The sequence below is a fragment of the Phytophthora cinnamomi genome (assembly GCF_018691715.1).
Source record: "Phytophthora cinnamomi strain GKB4 chromosome Unknown Contig100, whole genome shotgun sequence".
Lineage (NCBI taxonomy): Eukaryota > Oomycota > Peronosporomycetes > Peronosporales > Peronosporaceae > Phytophthora > Phytophthora cinnamomi.
The window spans coordinates 414,648-436,376 of NW_027151033.1; the positions used below are offsets into that span (position 1 = coordinate 414,648).

At 55.1% G+C, this 21,729-nt stretch overlaps 4 protein-coding genes across 4 annotated transcripts; 1 reads left to right on the plus strand and 3 right to left on the minus strand.

Moving 5' to 3' along the window:
* Positions 1 to 1,224: 1,224 nt before the first annotated feature.
* IUM83_16596 (uncharacterized protein) lies at positions 1,225 to 2,573 on the plus strand (the record flags this gene model as incomplete). The annotated part of the gene is made up of 2 exons (XM_067941490.1): positions 1,225 to 1,988; positions 2,057 to 2,573. The coding sequence occupies 2 exons, from the start codon at positions 1,225 to 1,227 to the stop codon at positions 2,571 to 2,573; spliced, it is 1,281 nt and encodes a 426-aa protein (XP_067783198.1).
* A 1,128-nt stretch (positions 2,574 to 3,701) lies between these two features.
* IUM83_16597 (reverse transcriptase) lies at positions 3,702 to 4,172 on the minus strand (the record flags this gene model as incomplete). Its single annotated transcript, XM_067941491.1, has 1 exon — positions 3,702 to 4,172. The coding sequence occupies one exon, from the start codon at positions 4,170 to 4,172 to the stop codon at positions 3,702 to 3,704; it is 471 nt and encodes a 156-aa protein (XP_067783225.1).
* A 440-nt stretch (positions 4,173 to 4,612) lies between these two features.
* IUM83_16598 (reverse transcriptase) lies at positions 4,613 to 8,068 on the minus strand (the record flags this gene model as incomplete). The annotated part of the gene is made up of 3 exons (XM_067941492.1): positions 4,613 to 6,165; positions 6,530 to 6,769; positions 7,189 to 8,068. The coding sequence occupies 3 exons, from the start codon at positions 8,066 to 8,068 to the stop codon at positions 4,613 to 4,615; spliced, it is 2,673 nt and encodes an 890-aa protein (XP_067783252.1).
* A 12,991-nt stretch (positions 8,069 to 21,059) lies between these two features.
* IUM83_16599 (uncharacterized protein) lies at positions 21,060 to 21,652 on the minus strand (the record flags this gene model as incomplete). Its single annotated transcript, XM_067941493.1, has 2 exons — positions 21,060 to 21,137; positions 21,209 to 21,652. 2 exons carry the CDS (start codon positions 21,650 to 21,652, stop codon positions 21,060 to 21,062), a joined length of 522 nt encoding a protein of 173 aa, XP_067783251.1.
* Between the last annotated feature and the right edge of the window lie 77 nt (positions 21,653 to 21,729).

The following is a 21,729-nucleotide window of genomic DNA, read 5'->3' on the forward strand; positions in this document are numbered from 1 at the left end:
CCGAGGCGAATTGCTTGCACTGTCGGAGCCACCTAGAGGCAGGAGGCGACGCCAGACTGCACTGCCCGAGCAAGGGCCATCATCAACGCAGAAGAATTGATTGCCACTACAGCGCACGACAGTTGACATTTGGATCACGATGGCTGACGTCCACTGTAACGGCTATATGATGTGGTACACATCGTCTTTTGTGTGGTGCACGTCACCCATGAATGGGCAGGTTGAAGTGTGGCAGGATCGCGAACGGCTGGCTCGCGCTTCTCGAACACCGAGGAGCAGATTCACGGTTCTTGTTTATCTCGCGGTCTCGTTGCACTGCAACTTGCAGGCATCAATACGAGTAGGTTGCAGTGCGTGGCGGAGAGTTCTCGCTTTCGAACAGCAGACCATCGTCCATCCTCATGATTCGTCCGAGTTAAACGGCGCACCCCATCGTTGAAGTGGAAGGTGCCGGTCCCTAGACGTGCAGGCTGACTAAGTAGGGTGTAAGGAAGGTTGCCGTGGTTGTTCAAGCAGGACCGGCACTGTAGTGGGTCTAACTTGACTCACTACTTTAGCTTACACGTTGCGCAACGTGTATGAGGAAGCGTAAGTACTTAGTAATTACTTAGGTTAATTATATTTGAATACACAAATATAAGTTAAGTAACAAAAGGATTCCAAGTGACTTAGATTAGGTAAAATGAGAACTGTATTGTTTGTAAATTGATCTTCCTCTAAAATCTGCTAAAAACTGTTTATCATCTATGAAAGGGTTGGCAGCGGCTGGCTGTCAGAGCCCCGCTAATATGCATGTCTCTGATTGGTAGAAAGATGCTGCTTTCTACCAATAGGATCTTTTGGGTGTGTGTGGACCACTCACTGTGGTGGTCCACTTCAATGTATCCATCGATGTGTCTTACACCAATGTGAGGAAGTATCCAAAACGTTTAACAGATAACCTATCTGTTAAATTCACAAGTGGCTTGCAGCCACTTGTACGTGTAACCCCGTTACACCATCCCCCCCTTAAGGTTAGACGCGCGGGGTCTCCGCACGTCAATCTTTGGAATTGACCATTCGTCAATTCTCCGCGTTTGGAGAAGAAATCCGCGCTCATTCAACGATGAGCGCGCCTCAGAAGTCCGCAAAGTCGATGGGGAGTCATCTCTCCATCGACGACTACTCGAACGCCAGAAGGCGAAGTACGGTGACGTCGTCGACTTCGACGACGACGATGAAGACATGGAGGGCGAGGAGGACTCGCCCTCAAAGCGTAAAGAATCAGTGTCGAGCGAATCGCTCGACCCTCATGCCAAGAACATTCGCCCGCGTGAAGGGGACGAATCGGACGCTTCGAGTTCGAAGCGTTCGCGTACTGAGAGTGATACCCCACTCGCTTCCGCTGGGGCTCTCAGTACTCCGCGCGCTGCTGCTGCAGCGCGTGATGTTAAAGCTCAAGGCTCTCCGCGCGCTGCGCCTGCAGCGCGCGATCCATGGATGCCGTCCGCGTCCGAGATCGCGGACCGGTTTGGGAACTCGGTACCTCCGAATGAGGTGCCGCTGTACGTATGCAGCGCCATCAAAGATGACGCTGTGGCTGCCGAGCTGCACTTTGATGCGGAAACGCATCAAAGGCGCGATTACTTCATCGGACTCTTTCATGAGCTCCGATGGTTTCAAAGCAAGAAGACCTCTTCTCGCAGCAAAGTGCCCGAATGGCAGGCACTTTGTCAAAGCTGGAACGCCTTTGTTGAAAACTTCAACAAGAGGCCGAGTGCTTACCGTGATCGGATTAAGCAAGCGCGTGATCGCTTCGAGACGTACTCGAAGCGTGGAAAGCTGGAGCAACTTCATGTTGCTGCTGAGGAGAGCAAATGTGCCGTGCGCTGTGCCCGAGGGCTTTCAGTGCACGAAGTGCTTTCCGGCGCGGTCCGCTTGAGCGACCGCGACCTGAACGGGTACACGTCGTTCCGTGTGCCCGAGAGTCTCAAAGAGCTCCGTGCTAAGTTCTTAGCACGTGAGGGTTCGGGCGCTGGCGATGATCGCAGCGCTCGCTCTACCTCCGCTGTGCCAGCGCGTACTGCTCTTCGTACGCCCTCACCATTTCCGGAACGTCCTCCAGCAAGACGTTCCGCGGCTCTATGTATCTCGATGGGGAGGAAATCCTCTCCAACGAATACGAAAACGAGCCCCTTGAGGGTTCGTTTTCGGGATACTATGGTCAACAATCCGCTCAACAATCCAGCGGGTTGAGCCGCGGGCGTCACGGATCGGCGGTGGCGGGGGTGGGAACACGCCCCGGGTATGATCAGCCCCGGGCTGATCAGTATGCGCCTCTCCACGACCGGGTGACCGTCGTGGAGCGTCTGCAGGGCGCTGAGTTCGCCGCCCTAAAACAGGAGCTGGCGAACCAGAAGGCCCAAGTCGCGGCGGTCTCGCAGACCGCCTCGAATATCCAGGTCGAGCTGGGGACCCAGATGAAGGGGTTGCTCCAGCGCGTCCGCGCGCTGGAGGAGAGGTTGCTCGTCGCCGAGGCCAAGTCCTCCGCTGCTGCCTCGGCTCCTGCCGAGGCTTCGGGTCAGCCGAGCTAGATGGCTCGTGCTGCCGGTATGGCTTCAGCCGTCCGACGTAAAAGGTCGGATGGAGGCGCATGCTAGACGGTATGTCTAGCGTGTATGCGTTGCCGTGCCGTGCCAACACAGTGAACGGCCCGATGAAGCGCGGAGCAAGCTTGCTTGCTCCGAAATCCGAAACTGCATGTCTAGGCAGGTTTTGTGTAGCTAACAAAACTAATGAACCAACTTTAAATTCATTTGTGTTGCCTCTGCCCGCATTGTCTGCGTTCAGCTTCTGTTGATCAACAGAAGCTGCTATTGTGTCTTGGACAAACCGAATCACGGCTTGTCTTTTGGTGATGAAACTGATTGCATCCGAGCTGAAGTCATTCAGCTCGCTCTCCGCTAGAGGCCCGGCCTCTTCGTGGTTCTTTGCGGTGTCTGCGCCCTGCGCAGACCCGTGGTCTTTGTTCTTGTTGTTGGGGGAGTCTGTGCCCTGCGCAGACTCATGTGGTTTGTCCATTGTTGCAGCTGACACTGTGCAAGTGTCAGCAGTTTTCTGCGGCTGCTGTATTGCAGTCGTAGATCCCCCCCCCCCCACTTAACGTGGGAGCCATCACTCCGAGTAAACTCGGGAGGCGTGGATGCCGCATGGCATTCACGTAGAACGGTGTATGCCCGGTCGAGGCATGCACTGAGTTATTGATGGCAAACTCTGCCATCGATAAACACTCGCTCCAGTATTGGAACGAGTGAGCGTAGCTCTTTAACATATCGACGAGCACGCGATTCACGCGCTCGGTTTGACCGTCCGTCTGCGGATGATCCGCAGTCGACATGGAAAGCTGGCTCCCAAGAAGTGTAAACACTTCTTGCCACAGATGCGCTGTGAAGCGCGGGTCTCTGTCCGACACGATGTCGGACGGCATGCCATGGTGTTTGAACACCATGTCGACGAGCAGACGGGCTGTCTGCTTCGCGGTCACCTCTGCTGGCACCGCAGCAAGATGTACCATCTTGCTGAAACGGTCTACAAAGACCACAACACCGGTGTTCCCTCCGCTGTCCGGGGAAGACCAAAGATGAAGTCCAAAGACATGGACTTCCAACACTCCGACGGAGTCGGTAGTGATTACAGTGGAGCCTGCGCGAATGGCGCAGGCTTCACGCGTTAGCATACCTCGCAAGCACGGATGTACTTGCGCACCCACTATACTGGTGGTGCCAGTAGAAGTCGCGCGTGAGAAGGACGTAAGTCTTCTCACGTCCGAGATGTCCCGCAGTCGGGGCATCATGATACTCGTACATGATCCTGAGTCGCAGGTCATGGTCATTTGGCACGACAACGCGATCCGCGTTGTCGTCGACTGCGTTGTAGAGTAGCAGTCCGTCGTGCACACGAAAGCGGTGTGCACGCGCTCGAAGGTGCTTGGGCAGCTTCTGACGGGACTTGTCAGAAGGCGCTGTGCCATAGGCCAGCAAGAGCTTCGCGTCCGCGTCGTGCGCGTACGCGGCCTTCACATCATCCAACAGAGATGATGTGGGTTTGCTCGATCGCATGGCGTCAATGGCATTGACGTCAACAGCTTCTGCGTAGTCTGGCCGACGTGATAACGCGTCGGCCACCACGTTCAATCTTCCGGGTTTGTATTCGACCCGGAAGTTATACTCCGCAAAGAATGAGAGCCATCTCGCCATTCTTTGTGAAATGTGTGGCGACTTCACTGCGGTGCGCAGTGAAGCATGGTCGGTGTAGACCACAAATGGTCTACTTCCAAGCAAATACACTCGGAACTTTGCGAGTGCATACTTCATGGCAAGGAGTTCCTTGTCATGCACCGGATAGTTGCGCTCAGCTGGCTTCAGCTGACGCGATTGGTAGACGACACGATCACGGCCCTCGTGATCGTGCTGCTATTAACGCGCATCCGATCGCGAAATCGGATGCGTCACACACTACGTGAAATGGGCGATCTTGGTCAGCCACTGCCAAGATCGGCGCCTCAGTCAAGCCCCGCTTGACTGTATCGAATGCCTTTTGGCAATCGGGTGTCCAATTCCACACAGCTTCTTTCTTAAGAAGCTGTGACAGCGGGCGGATCTTGCCCGCATAGTCCTCCACGTACTTGCACAAGTACGTGGCCAAGGAACTGCCTCAGTTCCTTGACACTTGAAGGCGTTGGCCATTCGTTAATCACTCTGACCTTTTCTGGGTCAGGGCGGACACCATTCTTCCCTACGAGACACCCGAGGACGGGTATCTCGCTCGCCCCGAAGATACACTTCTTCAGGTTCGCGTAGAGCTTATGCTTTCGCATAAGCTCAAGTAGCTGCCGGAGATGCACCCTGTGCATCTCTACGTCGGTCTTCCCGTCCACAGCCCGGCTGTGGATGAATACATCATCGAAGTAGCTCGGTGCGAAGTCGCGCACCGAGCGCAACAAGTGCGTCACGCACCTGTTGAAAGTCGCAGGGGCATTTTTAAGCCCCTGTGGCATTACTAGCCATTCCCAGAGCATGCCGCTTGGCGTGCTCACTGCCGTGAGAGGGATATCGCTCTCACGCATTAGGATTTGGTAGAATCCATCTCGCAAGTCGAGAGCACTGTAAACGGTGCTCCCGGCCATCGAATCGATGATAACATCTTTTCGCGGTATCGGCGTCTGCGCCGGTACCGTCGCATCGTTCAGCTTGTTGTAGGCATGAACGATGCGCCATCCGCCCTGTGGCTTCTTGACACAGAACGTCGGAGCACTGTGCGGGGACTTTGATTCCCGCACTTGTCCTGCTTTACGACGACTTTCAAAGAAGTCGTCGATCGCTTTCACTTGCTCTCGCGGCAGTGGCCACTGCCGCGTGACACAGTATTTCGTGCCCGGCACGAGATCAATCTCGTGCTGAATGCCCTTATCCTGCGGAAGCTCCGCAGGAATGTCTTCCGGGAGTACGTCTTTGTACTCCCTCAATAATTCGTAATAGGGACTCGACTTCAGCGAGTCCCAACCTTGTTCCTCGAAGCGCTCTCGCTTCGTCTTCGCACTGAGAGTGTCTTCACTCTCAGTGGTACTTCCCATGAAGAGCTGCCTCAGCTCTTCGCTCTCGCTCGTCGTTCTTTCGCTGTCCGAAAGAACGCAGACTTGCTCGATGCGTCCATCGTGCAAGTCGCGCGTGAAGCGCTTCCAGCTCATGGCTGGAAGCGAAGTCAACTCCGACGCCGTCGTCGGAGGACTAGCGAGTTCCATGTCACGATACTGGAATCCAGTATCGGTGCGCGTCAAGACGCTTAGCGTCTTGACATTCGGCGTCACCGCCGCAGTCTGCCCAGCAGACTGCTCTTGTTGCGTCTCGGTCCCGGACCGAGACTTGCGCAGCGTTTTCCGCTTGCGCCGTCTTCTTGTTGTGCGGAGCCCGGCTCCGCACAGTTGTTCTTCTTGTCCAGGCCCGGCCGTGGACAGTCGTTCGCCGGCGGACCCTGTCCGCGGGCGCGCGGTATCAAGCCCGGCTTGACCGCATTTTCCTTCGTGCAGCCCGGCTGCACTGTAATGTGTCCCTTCGCCGGCAGACCCTGTCTGCGGGCGCGCGATATCAAGCCCGGCTTGATCGCATGGCGCTTCGTCGTGCAGCCCGGCTGCACGACAGCATAAATTGCGTCAGTGCGGTACGTTTGCAACCGTCCGCACTGTTTGCAGCGTCAACTCCCGGAGTTGACACGCCTTCGTCACCTCGACGCCAATCATTGGCGGAGCCCCTCATGACCGAGGGTGCGTCGGCTCCCGGAGCCGACGCGTCGTTGTCGACCTGACCGCTTCGGGTCAGGGACTGTCCCTTACACGCTTGAACGTGGGTGTTGGTTCCCGGAACCAACACATCTTTTTCTTCCGACGTCGGCAGCATTGCCGACGTGGGTCTCACTTGTGCGCGCCCTCGCGCACTTCCTGGGCACTCCGGGACAGCAGCATAAAGCGCTGTCTCGACTGGTGAGCCGCGCGCACCTGCTGGTGCGCGCGCTGCGGTAACAGGGCCATCGCTCTCTGTTCCGCTATCGCGTCCGAAGCGCACGAGCGTGCGCTTCTTCCAGTCTATTACCGGATCATGCCGTGCAAGCCACGGCATGCCCATTACTACGTCGAATTTATCGTCCAGGTCCAGGACGATAAAGTGTTCGACAAACACTCGTTGTTTGTACGAGAAGCGCACGTTCACGACGCGCTTCTCGGTCTTCACGATGGCACCTGTTGCCAGTCGTACCTCCAGAAGACTTCGAGGTGTATCTACCTCCTCGAAGTCAAGTCTTGACAGGCTTCGTAGTCGAACAAAGTTGTTCGACGCGCCTGAGTCTACCAATGCTCGAAGAGAGTCACTCGCTCTCTTCGAGTAAACCTTCAAGATGACTAGGTTTGGCCTGTCATCTTGTTTCTTGCAGTGAGAGCTGGTCTCACTGGGGGCTGCAGTCCTCAGTGTCGCGTGCCCGATGTCGGCACGCGCGACTGCATTACCAGTAGGGCGCCCCGCGCCTACTGGATGTTCGCGTTTTTTGTTGGTCCGCGGCGATGCCTAGCATCGCCACGACGGCCACCTCCAGGGGGCATGGGAGCTGTGCACTCCCGTGCAAAGTGACCGATCCTTCCGCAACGGAAGCATCGCACGTTACCTCCCTGCTGCTGGTAACCAGCAGTTGTTGCGCTCGAGAGGTCCATTGGCTCCGGACCTCCCGTCCTCGCTACCGGGCGCGGTTGCGGCCTCGGTACGTTTACATGGAGTTTAGCCTGCCGCAGGCTAAACTCTTCTTGCATGGCAAGAGTGATTGCAGCTTCGAGAGTACTCGGGTACTCTCGGAAGAGATAGGTCTTCACAGGCCCATCTCTAAGCCCCTTCATGAACGTGACGACCTTGGTCGCCTCGTCAATCGGGTTAGTCACGATATTTGATACCAAATATCGTGCGCGCTGCGCGTAAGCATGAACGTCATGCTTACCCTGCTGAAGGTCGAGGAACTCCGCCCTCGACCGGAACTCGTTTTGCGGGGGCTCAAACGCTTGTTTGAGCTCCTCTTTGAACACTTCGTACGTGCTGAAGCACGTAGGATCGGAGAGTCGGCGTCCATACGCCCAACTCCTTGCGCGTCCGCCAAGGCAGGACATGGCGAACGCGACCTTCGACAGCGGGTCGACGATGCGTCGAGCCGCTATGGCTGTGTCGAGTTCGACAAGCCATCGGAGGAGAGGTTCGCCCTCTCTTCCCACATAATTGCTTACGCTCAACTTTAATGGTTGAGCACGCGGTGTCGTCCCTGACGACGCCGTCACTGAGGAAGCAGCATCACGCTGCTCCTTCATGATGAAGCCCAGAGCAACACCATGTTGCTCCGTCGGCGATAGCGTACGCAGCATTGTAGCTATCGCCGCTTCTCCAATGACTGTTGACAGTCGTTGGAGGGCCTCCCACTCTGGGTCAGACAGGTGGGGGCAGTCAGCGCGTGCAACATGCGTTGCAGGCGTGTTGGAGCTCTCCATGGGCACCTCCGTGCTCATGTGGTTCTCGGCTCCGCGTTCGTACACCGCGTACGAACGTCAAGTAGTCGGTCATTGGACGGACTACAAAGTGCTACCAGGTGTAGTGGGTCTAACTTGACTCACTACTTTAGCTTACACGTTGCGCAACGTGTATGAGGAAGCGTAAGTACTTAGTAATTACTTAGGTTAATTATATTTGAATACACAAATATAAGGTAAGTAAGATAGGATTCCAAGTGACTTAGATTAGGTAAACTGTATTGTTTGTAAATTGATCATCCTTCTAAAATTGCTTAAACTGTTTATCATCTATGAAAGGGTTGGCAGCGGCTGGCTGTCAGAGCCCCGCTAATATGCATGTCTCTGATTGGTAGAAAGATGCTGCTTTCTACCAATAGGATCTTTTGGGTGTGTGTGGACCACTCACTGTGGTGGTCCACTTCAATGTATCCATCGATGTGTCTTACACCAATGTGAGGAAGTATCCAAAACGTTTAACAGATAACCTATCTGTTAAATTCACAAGTGGCTTGCAGCCACTTGTACGTGTAACCCCGTTACAGGCACCATTGCATGTCGTGTCACGACGGACGCTCGCCGCTTAACTATCACGCCGTGTGATAGTCCAGGGATGAGTCCTTCCGTTTGGACCGCGCGAGGCATTTCGAGGCCACTCGCTCTCACTTTGGAATTGGCCTCCATCAACTCACTCCAAGCAGGAATCAACGGCCACGGTCAAATCCAGCCTCTCCGTGCGCGGGCTCGTTGCCCCGTTAGAGATTTCCCAGACAAATGGAAATTTGGACGCGCACGCGCAGTCCGTTCGAGTACTCACTCGAATTTTGACGAGGACTTTGAATTCAGATTCGACGAAGGTGATGAGGAATTAATTACGCGCTATGAATCCTCCAAACATAATCACGGATTTGGCGGCTCATTTTGCTCAGCGACCGGATACAGCCAACTCTGACAGCAACAGGCGAACCGGACGAACAAATGTGTGGGTTGGTGGATACAAATACACGATATCGAACAAGAATCGAAACAAAATATTCTTGCGCTGTAGTCATTACCGGGGTCGTCATGGTTACAAGGGAAAATGTCAGTATGTGGTTAGTGTCGAGCGGTACATTAACTTCGAGCCGCACACATGTGGTCGTGGTGCACTCCCCGATGGAAATGAATCTTCACCTCCTAACACACATGTTGACGTATCTGAAGAAATGAAGCGGTACGTTGATCATCTGGCTGTGACTTCTACCGCAACCCGGAACGCAATCGTGGACGCAGTGCGAGCTAAGTTTTACGGAATTGCAGATACGAACGTATCTTTTACCGGTTTGCGTAGGGAAGAGGTCTTGCTCCGAGTAAACAGTGCCCGTACCGAGGGGTTTGGCGGGTCGGTCTACGGTCAAATTGAGACTTCACCGTGGTGTCAAGTTCTGGACGACTCGGGAGCAGCTACTGAAACAAACTTCATGATGTTCCACTACTCGTACTACGACAAGCAAAGCAAAAAACGTGAGCGGTTGTTGGGTTGGGGCCATCCCTCACTATTGAACATGCTTAAGCAGAAGAAGACAAACGTGTTTGTAGATGGTACGTTTCGAACAGTTCCCCCAAAGTTTAAACAGTGCGTGATTTTTTCGACGTATGATCGTCCCACGAAGGCATACTTCCCGGATGCTTTCGTTTTGTGTACATCCAAGAAATATGCGATGTATTTTCGCGCAATGAGATTGGTGTTGGACGAGACTGACTACGCTATGGATCCGGAATTCATCTACTGTGATTTTGAAGCGGGATTGATTCGGGCGATCCGGGATCATTTCCCTGACGCAAACATTGTTGGCTGCTTGTTTCACTTTAAACAGGCTTGCAGACGCAAAATGAAATCGTATGGCATTTCGGATCGTGAATGCAAGATCGCCATGAGAGCTGGCGTGCTGGATATGCTCACCGTGATTAAGCAGGAACAGGTCAAACCCAAGGGTATTGCGTGGGTTAAATCTACGATTGCCCGATAATGTGCGGCGGGGGGTACTTCTCTTTCATCTTCTCCATGGGCAAAATTCTGGAGATACTTTGAAAAAACCTGGATAGAAAGATTTCCAGCAGTTATCTGGAATATCGAGCCGATTCGCCGGGACGAGGTGTGTAGTGGGTCTAACTTGACTCACTACCTTAGCTTACACGTTGCGCAACGTGTATGAGGAAGCGTAAGTACTTAGTAATTTCTTAGGTTAATTATATTTGAATACACAAATATAAGTTATAATAAGATAGGATTCCAAGTGACTTAGATTAGGTAAAATGAGAACTGTATTGTTTGTGAATTGATTTTCCTCCTAGAACTGCTAAAAACGGTTTATCATCTATGAAAGGGTTGGTAGCGGCTGGCTGTCAGAGCCCCGCTAATATGCATGTCTCTGATTGGTAGAAAGATGCTGCTTTCTACCAATAGGATCTTTGGGTATGTGTGGACCACTCACTGTGGTGGCCCACTTCAATGTATCCATTGGTGTGTCTTACACCAAGGTGAGGAAGTATCTAAAACTTTTAACAGATATCCTATCTGTTAAATTCACAAGTGGCTTGCAGCCACTTGTGCGTGTAACCCCGTTACACCATCCCCCCCTTAAGGTTAAACGCGCGGGGTCCCCGCACGTCAATCTTCGGAATTGACCATTCGTCAATTCTCCGCGTTTGGAGAAGAAATCCGCGCTCATTCAACGATAAGCGCGCCTCAGAAGAAGTCCACAAAGTCGGTGGGGAGTCATCTCTCCATCGACGACTACTTCGAACGCCAGAAGGCGAAGTACGGCGACGTCGTCGACTTCGACGACGACGATGAAGATATGGAGGGCGAGGAGGACTCGCCCTCGAAGCGCACAGACGCAGTGTCGAGCGAATCGCTCGACCCTCATGCCAAGAACATTCGCCCGCGTGAAGGGGACGAATCGGACGCTTCGAGTTCGAAGCGTTGCGTACTGAGAGCGATACCCCACTCGCTTCCGCTGGGGCTCTCAGTACTCCGCGCGCTGCAGCTGCAGCGCGTGATGTCAAAGCTCAAGGCTCCCCGCGCGCTGCGCCTGCAGCGCGCGATCCGTGGACGCCGTCCGCGTCCGAGATCGCGGACCGGTATGGGAACTCGGTACCTCCGAATGAGGTGCCGCTGTACGTATGCAGCGCCATCAAAGATGACGCTGTGGCTGCCGAGCTGCACTTTGATGCGGAAACGCATCAAAGGCGCGATTACTACATCGGACTCTTTCATGAGCTCCGATGGTTTCAAAGTAAGAAGACCTCTTCTCGCAGCAAAGTGCCCGAATGGCAGGCACTTTGTCAAAGCTGGAACGCCTTTGTTGAAAACTTCAACAAGAGGCCGAGTGCTTACCGTGATCGGATTAAGCAAGCGCATGATCGCTTCGAGACGTACTCGAAGCGTGGAAAGCTGGAGCAACTCCACGTTGCTGCTGAGGAGGCAAACGTGCCGTGCGTTGTGCCCGAGGGCTTTCAGTGCACGAAGTGCTTCCCAGGCGCGGTCCGCTTGAGCGACCGCGACCTGAACGGGTACACGTCGTTCCGTGTGCCCGAGAGTCTCAAAGAGCTCCGTGCTAAGTTCTTAGCACGTGAGGGTTTGGGTGCTAGCGATGATCGCAGCGCTCGTACTACTTCCGCTGCGCCAGCGCGTACTGCTCCTCGTACGCCCTCACCATTTCCGGAACGTCCTCGAGCAAGACGTTCCGCGGCTCCCATGTATCTTGATGGGGAGGAAATCCTCTCCAACGAATACGAAAACGAGCCCCTTGAGGGTTCGTTTTCGGGATACTATGGTCAACAATCCGCTCAACAATCCAGCGGGTTGAGCCGCGGGCGTCACGGATCGGCGGTGGCGGGGGTGGGAACACGCCCCGGGTATGACCAGCCCCGGACTGATCAGTATGCGCGTCTCCACCGCCGGGTGACCGCCGTGGAGCGTCTTCAGGGCGCTGAGTTCGCCGCCCTGAAACAGGAGCTGGCGAACCAGAAGGCCCAAGTTGCGGCGGTCTCGCAGACCGCCTCGAATATCCAGGTCGAGCTGGGGACCCAGATGAAGGGGTTGCTCCAGCGCGCGGACGCGCTGGAGGAGAGGCTGCTCGTCGCCGAGGCCAAGTCCTCCGCTTCTGCCTCGGCTCTTGCCGAGGCTTCGGGTCAGCCGAGCTAGATGGCTCGTGCTGCAGGTATGGCTTCAGCCGTCCGACGTAAAAGGTCGGATGGAGGTGCATGCTAGACGGTATGTCTAGCGTGTATGCGTTGCCGTGCCGTGCCAACACAGTGAATGGCCCGATGAAGCGCGGAGCAAGCTTGCTTGCTCCGAAATCCGAAACTGCATGTTTAGGCAGGTTTTGAGTAGCTAACAAAACTAATGAACCAACTTTGAATTCATTTGTGTTGCCTCTGCCCACATTGTCTGCGTTCAGCTTCTGTTGATCAACAGAAGCTGCTATTGTGTCTTGGACAAACCGAATTACGGCTTGTCTTTTGGTGATGAAACTGATTGCATCCGAGCTGAAGTCATTCAGCTCGCTCTCCGCTAGAGGCCCGGCCTCTTCGTGGTTCTTTGCGGTGTCTGCGCCCTGCGCAGACCCGTGGTCTTTGTTCTTGTTGTTGGGGGAGTCTGTGCCCTGCGCAGACTCATGTGGTTTGTCCATTGTTGCAGCTGACACTGTGCAAGTGTCAGCAGTTTTCTGCGGCTGCTGTATTGCAGTCGTAGATCCCCCCCCCCACTTAACGTGGGAGCCATCACTCCGAGTAAACTCGGTAGACGTGGATGCCGCATGGCATTCACGTAGAACGGTGTATGCCCGGTCGAGGCATGCACTGAGTTATTGATGGCAAACTCTGCCATCGATAAGCACTCGCTCCAGTATTGGAACGAGTGAGCGTAGCTCTTCAACATATCGACGAGCACGCGATTCACGCGCTCGGTTTGACCGTCCGTCTGCGGATGATCCGCAGTCGACATGGAAAGCTGGCTCCCAAGAAGTGTAAACACTTCTCGCCTCAAGTGCGCTGTGAAGCGCGGATCTCTGTCCGACACGATGTCGGACGGCATGCTATGGTGTTTGAACACCATGTCGACGAACAGACGGGCCGTCTGCTTCGCAGTCACTTCTGCCGGCACCGCAGCAAGATGTACCATCTTGCTGAAGCGGTCGACGAAGACCACAACACCGGAATTCCCTCCGCTGTCCGGGGGAAGACCAAAGATGAAGTCCAATGACATGGACTTCCAACACTCCGACGGAATCGGTAGTGATTGTAACGGAGCCTGCGCGAATGGCGCAGGCTTTACGCGTTGACATACCTCGCAAGCACGGATGTACTTGCGCACCCACTTATACTGGTGATGCCAGTAGAAGTCGCGCGTGAGAAGGACGTATGTCTTCTCACGTCCGAGATGTCCCGCAGTCGGGGCATCATGGTATTCGTACATGATCCTGAGTCGCAGGTCATGGTCATTCGGTACGACAACGCGATCCGCGTTGTCGTCGACTGCATTGTAAAGAAGCAGTCCTTCGTGCACCCGATATCGGTGTGCACGCGCACGAAGGTGTTTGGGCAACTTCTGACGAGCCTTGTCAGAAGGTGTTGTGCCATAGGCCAACAAGAGCTTCGCGTCCGCGTCGTGCGCGTACGCGGCCTTCACGTCATCCAACAGAGACGATGTGGGTTTGCTCGATCGCATGACGTCAATGGCATTGACGTCAGAAGCTTCTGCGTAGTCCGGTCGACGTGATAACGCGTCGGCCACTACATTCAATCTTCCGGGTTTGTATTCGACCCGGAAGTTATACTCCGCAAAGAATGAGAGCCATCTCGCCATTCTTTGTGATATGTGTGGCGACTTCACTGCGGTGCGCAGTGAAGCATGGTCGGTGTAGACCACAAATGGTCTACTTCCAAGCAAATACACTCGGAACTTTGCGAGTGCGTACTTCATGGCAAGGCGTTCCTTGTCATGCACCGGATAGTTGCGCTCAGCTGGCTTCAGCTGACGCGATTGGTAGTAGACGACACGATCACGGCCCTCTTGATCGTGCTGCATCAACGCGCATCCGATCGCGAATCGGATGCGTCACATACTACGTGAAATGGGCGATCTTGGTCAGCCACTGCCAAGATCGGCGCCTCAGTCAAGCCCCGCTTGACTGCATCGAATGCCTTTTGGCAATCGGGTTTCCAATTCCACACAGCTTCTTTCTTAAGAAGCTGTGACAGCGGGTGGATCTTGCCCGCATAATCCTCCACGTACTTGCACAAGTACGTGGCCAAGCCAAGGAACTGCCTCAGTTCCTTGACACTTGAAGGCGTTGGCCATTCGTTTATCACTCTGACATTTTCGGGGTCAGGGCGAACGCCATTCGCTCCTACGAGACACCCGAGGACGGGTATCTCGCTCGCCCCGAAGATACACTTCTTCAGGTTCGCGTAGAGCTTATGCGTTCGCATAAGCTCAAGTAGCTTCCGGAGGTGCACCCTGTGCATCTCTACGTCGGTCTTCCCGTCCACAGCCCAGCTGTGGATGAATACATCATCGAAATAGCTCGGCGCGAAGTCGCGCACCGAGCGCAACAAGTGCGTCACGCACCTGTTGAAAGTCGCAGGGGCGTTCTTAAGCCCCTGTGGCATTAGTAGCCATTCCCAGAGCATGCCGCTTGGCGTGCTCACTGCCGTGAGAGGGATATCCCTCTCATGCATTAGGATTTGGTAGAATCCATCTCGCAAGTCGAGAGCACTGTAAACGGTGCTCCCGGCCATCGAATCGATGATAACATCTTTTCGCGGTATCGGCGTCTGCGCCGGTATCGTCGCATCGTTCAGCTTGTTGTAGGCATGAACGATGCGCCATCCGCCCTGTGACTTTTTGACACAGAACGTCGGAGCACTGTGCGGGGACTTTGATTCCCGCACTTGTCCTGCTTTGCGACGACTTTCAAAGAAGTCGTCGATCGCTTTTACTTGCTCTCGCGGCAGTGGCCACTGCTGCGTGACACAGTACTTCGTGCCCGGCACGAGATCAATCTCGTGCTGAATGCCCTTATCCTGCGGAAGCTCCGCAGGAATCTCTTCCGGGAGTACGTCTTTGTACTCCCTCAACAATTCGTAATAGGGACTCGACTTCAGCGAGTCCCAACCTTGTTCCTCGAAGTGCTCTCGCTTCGTCTTCGCACTGAGAGTGTCTTCACTCTCAGTGGTACTTCCCATGAAGAGCTGCCTCAGCTCTTCGCTCTCGCTCTCCGTTCTTTCGCTGTTCGAAAGAACGCAGACCTGCTCGATGCGTCCATTGTGCAAGTCGCGTGTGAAGCGCTTCCAGCTCATGGCTGGAAGCGAAGTAAAACTCCGACGCCGTCGTCGGAGGATTAGCGAGTCCCATTTCGCGATACTGGAATCCAGTATCGGTGCGCGTCAAGACGCTTAGCGTCTCGACATCCGGCGTCACCGCCTCAGTCTGCCCAGCAGACTGCTCTTGATGCGTCTCGGTCCCGGACCGAGACTTGCGCAGCGTTCTCCGCTTGCGCCGTCTTCTTGTTGTGCGGAGCCCGGCTCCGCACAGTTGTTCTTCTGGTCCAGGCCCGGCCGTGGACTGTTGTTCGCCGGCGGACCCTGTCCGCGGGCGCGCGGTATCAAGCCCGGCTTGACCGCATTTTCCTTCGTGCACCCGGCTGCACGGTAATGTGTCTCTTCGCCGGCAGACCCTGTCTGCGGGCGCGCGATATCAAGCCCGGCTTGATTGCATGGCGCTTCGTCGTCCAGCCCGGCTGCACGACAGCATGCAAATTGCGTCAGTGCGGTGCGTTTGCAACCGTCCGCACTGTTTGCAGCGTCAACTCCCGGAGTTGACACGCCTTCGTCACCTCGACGCCATTCATTGGCGGAGCCCCTCTTGACCGAGGGTGCGTCGGCTCCCGGAGCCGACGCGTCGTTGTCGACCTGACCTCTTCGGGTCAGGGACTGTCCCTTGCACGCTTGAACGTGGGTGTTGGTTCCCGGAACCAACACATCTTTTTCTTCCGACGTCGGCAGCATTGCCGACGTGGGACTCACTTGTGCGCGCCCTCGCGCACTTCTTGGACACTCCGGGACAGCAGCATTAAGCGCTGTCTCGACTGGTGAGCCGCGCGCACCTGCTGGTGCGCTGCGGTAACAGGGCCATCGCTCTCTGTTCCGCTGTCGCGTCCGAAGCGCACGAGCGTGCGCTTCTTCCAGTCTATCACCGGATCATGCCGTGCAAGCCACGGCATGCCCATTACTACGTCGAACTTATCGTCCAGGGCCAGGACGATAAAGTGTTCGACAAACACCCCGTGGTTTGTACGAGAAGCGCACGTCCCCGACGCACTTCTCGGTCTTCACGATGGCACCTGTTGCCAGTCGTACCTCCAGAAGACTTCGAGGTACATCTACCTCCTCGAGGTCAAATCTCTGCAGGCTTCGTAGTCGAACAAAGTTGTTCGACGCGCCTGAATCTACCAAGGCTCGAAGAGAGTCACTCGCTCTCTTCGAGTAAACCTTCAAGATGACTAGGTTCGGCCTGTCATCTTGTTTCTTGCAGTGAGAGCTGGTCTCACTGGGGGCTGCAGTCCTCAGTGTCGCGTGCCCGATGTCGGCACGCGCGACTGCATTACCAGTAGGGCGCCCCGCGCCTACTGGATGTTCGCGTTTTTTGTTGGTCCGCGGCGATGCCTGGCATCGCCACGACGGCCACCTCCAGGGCTGTGCACTCCCGTGCAAAGTGACCGATCCTTCCGCAACGGAAGCATCGCACGTTACCTCCCTGCTGCTGGTAACCAGCAGTCGTTGCATTCGAGAGGTCCATTGGCTCCGGACCTCCCGTCCTCGCTACCGGGCGCGGTTGCGGCCTCGGTACGTTTACATGGAGTTTAGCCTGCCGCAGGCTAAACTCTTCTTGCATGGCAAGGGTGGTTGCAGCTTCGAGAGTACTCGAGTACTCTCGGAAGAGATAGGTCTTCACGGGCCCATCTCTAAGTCCTTTCATGAACGTGACGACCTTGGTCGCCTCGTCAATCGGGTTAGTCACGATATTTGAACCCAAGTATCGTGCGCGCTGCGCGTAAGCATGAACGTCATGCTTACCCTGCTGAAGGTCGAGGAACTCCGCCCTCGACCGGAACTCGTTTTGCGGGGGTTCAAACGCTTGTCTGAGCTCCTCTTTGAATACTTCGTACGTGCTGAAGCACGTAGGATCGGAGAGTCGGCGTCCATACGCCCAACTCCTTGCGCGTCCGCCAAGGCAGGACATGGCGAACGCGACCTTCGACAGCGGGTCGACGATGCGTCGAGCCGCTATGGCTGTGTCGAGCTCGACAAGCCATCGGAGGAGAGGCTCGCCCTCTCTTCCCACGTAATTGCTTACGCTCAACTTTAATGGTTGAGCACGCGGTGTCGTCCCTGATGACGCCGTCACTGAGGAAGCAGCATCACGCTGCTCCTTCATGATGAACCCCAGAGCAACACCATGTTGCTTCGTCGGCGATAGCGTACGCAGCATCGTAGCTATCGCCGCTTCTCCAATGACTGTTGACAGTCGTTGGAGGGCTTCCCACTCTGGGTCAGACAGGTGGGGGCAGTCAGCGCGTGCAACATGCGTTGCAGGCGTGTTGGAGCTCTCCATGGGCACCTCCGTGCTCATGTGGTTCTCGGCTCCGCGTTCGTACACCGCGTACGAACGTCAAGTAGTCGGTCATTGGACGGACTACAAAGTGCTACCAGGTGTAGTGGGTCTAACTTGACTCACTACTTTAGCTTACACGTTGCGCAACGTGTATGAGGAAGCGTAAGTACTTAGTAATTATTTAGGTTAATTATATTTGAATACACAAATATAAGGTAAGTAAGATAGGATTCCAAGTGACTTAGATTAGGTAAACTGTATTGTTTGTAAATTGATCATCCTTCTAAAATTGCTTAAACTGTTTATCATCTATGAAAGGGTTGGCAGCGGCTGGCTGTCAGAGCCCCGCTAATATGCATGTCTCTGATTGGTAGAAAGGTGCTGCTCTCTACCAATAGGATCTTTGGGTATGTGTGGACCACTAATTATGGTGGCCCACTTCAATGTATCCATTGGTGTGTCTTACACCAAGGTGAGGAAGTATCTAAAACTTTTAACAGATAACCTATCTGTTAAATTCACAAGTGGCTTGCAGCCACTTGTACGTGTAACCCCGTTACACCAGTACACGGAATTTACCTCTATGACAGACCAATGTCGATCCAGAGCCTCAAGGAAGCAAAGTGCTCAAGCAAAAATGCAGCTTTTGAAGAAAAATCGGTCAACCTGTGGCGATGCGGGCTGGAATAGCCTCGCGGCTAGACCTCGATCTCAGACCACTCAACTCAGAATCTGAGATTAGATCTCAGATCCCAAGCTGGGCGAGGCGTGTGTTCCTCACTCTTCAATCCCTTGACTTGGTTCTTCCTAAGGCTACGCTGTGGGCCAGACTTGCGTCGGCCACACCAGCTGCCTCCGAACTCGACAGTTCCCAGATGCCCCCAGACGAAGCTTGCTCCTTGCTTGGAAGGCCCTTGTACGCACGTGCTGAGTCCGCTGTGCCCCGTTTTCTTGAATATAAACACGTTCACTCCACACACACTTAGTCCACTTCTCTTCTCAGGTGGGCCTTAACAGCCTCCTCCTTGCTCAGCGACTCCGGCTTCGAGTCGCTTCCAGTCACGACACTTCCTCCGGCGGCTCAGACTGAGAGCCGCACAACGGTCTTCACTCGCCCCTCAGACCAGAGTGGCCCCGAGCGTTGGCTCGGTCTGAGCCTGCTTTGATCCAGGGTTCTCGCTCTGCACCCTGGGACTTCCGCGCACCACACCTTGATGTAGGCGACACAGTGAAGCTGGGAACCACTATCCCAGACTATTCGCGCCACACGGATACCACTAGCAACCCCAGAAACCACTATCCTAGGTGTTGCTCTGCCGAAACCTCAGAGCGGAGCACCTTCCGCCCGAAAATATGAAGCACCGCCAGGAAACCAGCCAACCAGCACGAAAAACCAGCAAAACCAATGTTCCGCGTGTGGAAATACAACAACGAAGGCAAACCGGGCTGAAACACGAAAAGGCTTGGTTGTTGAACTTGAATTTATTTGGAGTTAGCTGAGCTTGACCGTAGAACACTCGTAGCGACTCCACTTGACCTTGCGCGCGCCGCCGGGAGCAGGGACTTGGTCCCTGTGAAGCAACACACCCGTCGGCGCTAGACGAACTCCACAGCTTGCGGTTTTCGGGGCAAAACAAACTCTGATTATTATCATGCACATGCACATACATAGGGCCTATCAAGTAAGGGTGCAAACATATCCTGGGTACACCTTGAACAAGGGTGAGACACCTACTAAGCTACTGGCTTGGCGGCGCCCGTGAATGCGCGTCGCTGCCTTGGCGTCCTTCCATTGGCCTGTCTGGGTCAGTCATCACTTGATTACACTGATTACACCTGGGTGCAAATCAGTGATATCCTGATTACGCCAGGATCTTGTGGCCGGGATTGGGCGGACTTGGTCTGTCATCACCTGATTACACCGATTACTCTGGGTACAAATCAGGTGTAATCCGGTTGACGCCAAGATCCTGTGGCTCCCGCTGGCCCAGATCCATGGGCGACTGGTCAGGCCGAATCTTGTGTGCCTGACACAGGGACCGAAAAGCCACAACGGGGCGACCCTTCAGAGTGACCTTCCAAGCGGCAACCGCCAACTCCAAAGAGCAACTCCCGCAGCTCCCAGACCGGCAATGTAGTCATCGCTTGTGTACCCACTTCATATGCGAGACCACGAAGTCGCACTTCAGGCCCTGCAGGCACGCCGTAGGCTTTTAGTCACGTCCTAGGCTCGGAGCGTCAGCTGTCTTTCACCAGTTGCCACTTATCCTCACGAACATCGTGCATCCAGACACCAACTTGCGCCCACAATCACCGTGTCTCAGTTTTGGCACAAGTTGAGGGACTGCCGGGCTGAAAACCTGAGCTGGGAGCAAAAATACGATGTTGATTCCATATCCCGGCTGTCTAGCCGATTTGACATGTCTCAATTCTGGCTCGAATTCTGGGACTCTGAGGCTGGGACTCTGAGCTGGGGGCAAAATTACGATGTTGATTCCATATCTCGGCTGTCCAACCAATGTGACGAGTCTCAGTTTTGGTCCAACTTCTGGGACTCTGAGTCTGGGAATCTGAGTTGGGGGCAAAATTACGATGTTGACTCCATATCTCAGCTGTGGCACCCCAGAACCGAGATGAAATCAGAAGCCGCACGCCACGCCCTCTTCCCAGACCCCAGATTGCACATCTCAGGGTCTGGTCCACAGGCAAACCTCATACCGAACTCCAAATCACCAAGTCTCAGACTTTTGCCACCACTCTCAGGTCTCAGGACTCCGGGCATTCCAAACTGTGAGGTCACCAATCTGAGACCTGGGGTCTGAGCCTTAAGCAACCATGGGGCTTCAAATCACAGACCCAGAAGGTCAGGGCTCAGCTCTTCGCCCAGAGTCCGATTCAAGGCCTGGAACCTCAGATCTGTGGCCTCTCGAGCGATTCTCAGACCTCAGACTCCAGACCGAATTCAAATCTCAGACCTGGGGATCTGGGGTCGCCGCAACTCGACGTTCGCAGAGCTCAGTTTCCAGATGTAGCTAGCACAACTTGAAGTATGTACAAAAACCAGACTTTGGTCAAGAAATATCCACGTTTCAAGTGACATGTGGTCGGTACGTGGTAGGGTTTGGGCTTCTGACTGATGGGTCCTGGCCAAGAATTGGCTCGGACCTCGTCACAACCGTCCCTTATGTGCGCTGGGTCCAAAGAGATCATTCCCGAGTTGGCACCAACGCACATAACCGGAAGATGCCCACACTCGCCCCGTCCCGGCCGCGATATCTCTTGCCGCGGCTCCCGGGCCTCGGGCCCAGCCATTTCACGAACAGTCCGGGGTCACAGAACTTCACATTGCAGCGTTGGCACGCGCAGCACAATTTCCGGATGGCCGACGACCACGCGGACGACCAGCGACTCCCCGCACCATCGCAAGGTGGCGGCGGACAAGACGCGGGGTCGCGGGGCGCTCCTGCGGCTCCCACAACCTCTGGCAGTGTGTCCACGACCACAAGCAGCACGTTCACGGCCTCCGGCAGCACTCGCACGGCTTTCGCCTCCGTATTCACGGCGACGGCGACCTCAACAAGCGCGTTCGTGTCATCGGCGACCCCCACGAGGGCGCACACGGGCTCCACGACATCTTCGGCAGCTTCCAGCATGTCTCCGGCGACTCCAGCATCCGCCTCGACGGTCCCGCGCTTTGAACCGGCACTGCCGGCTTCGCAGCCACCGTACGGCAGCACCACGAGCTCCTGCACGTCGATCACACACCCCTCCGCGTCCACGACGCTCGCATCAGTGAGCACGGCAGCCTTGACGCCACCGCCAGCGTTGCAGACGCCTTCGGCGACGTCTCCGGCGGGTCCACGGCGGTCGTTCACGCTCTTCAGTCCCTCGCAACGCCACCCGTCGCCCGTGCCGTCCACCATTCGGGTCCCCGCGACGCTTGATGACGTCGAGAACCGCGCAAACCTCGTTGATGGGTTGGATGGGGTCGCGTGCATTG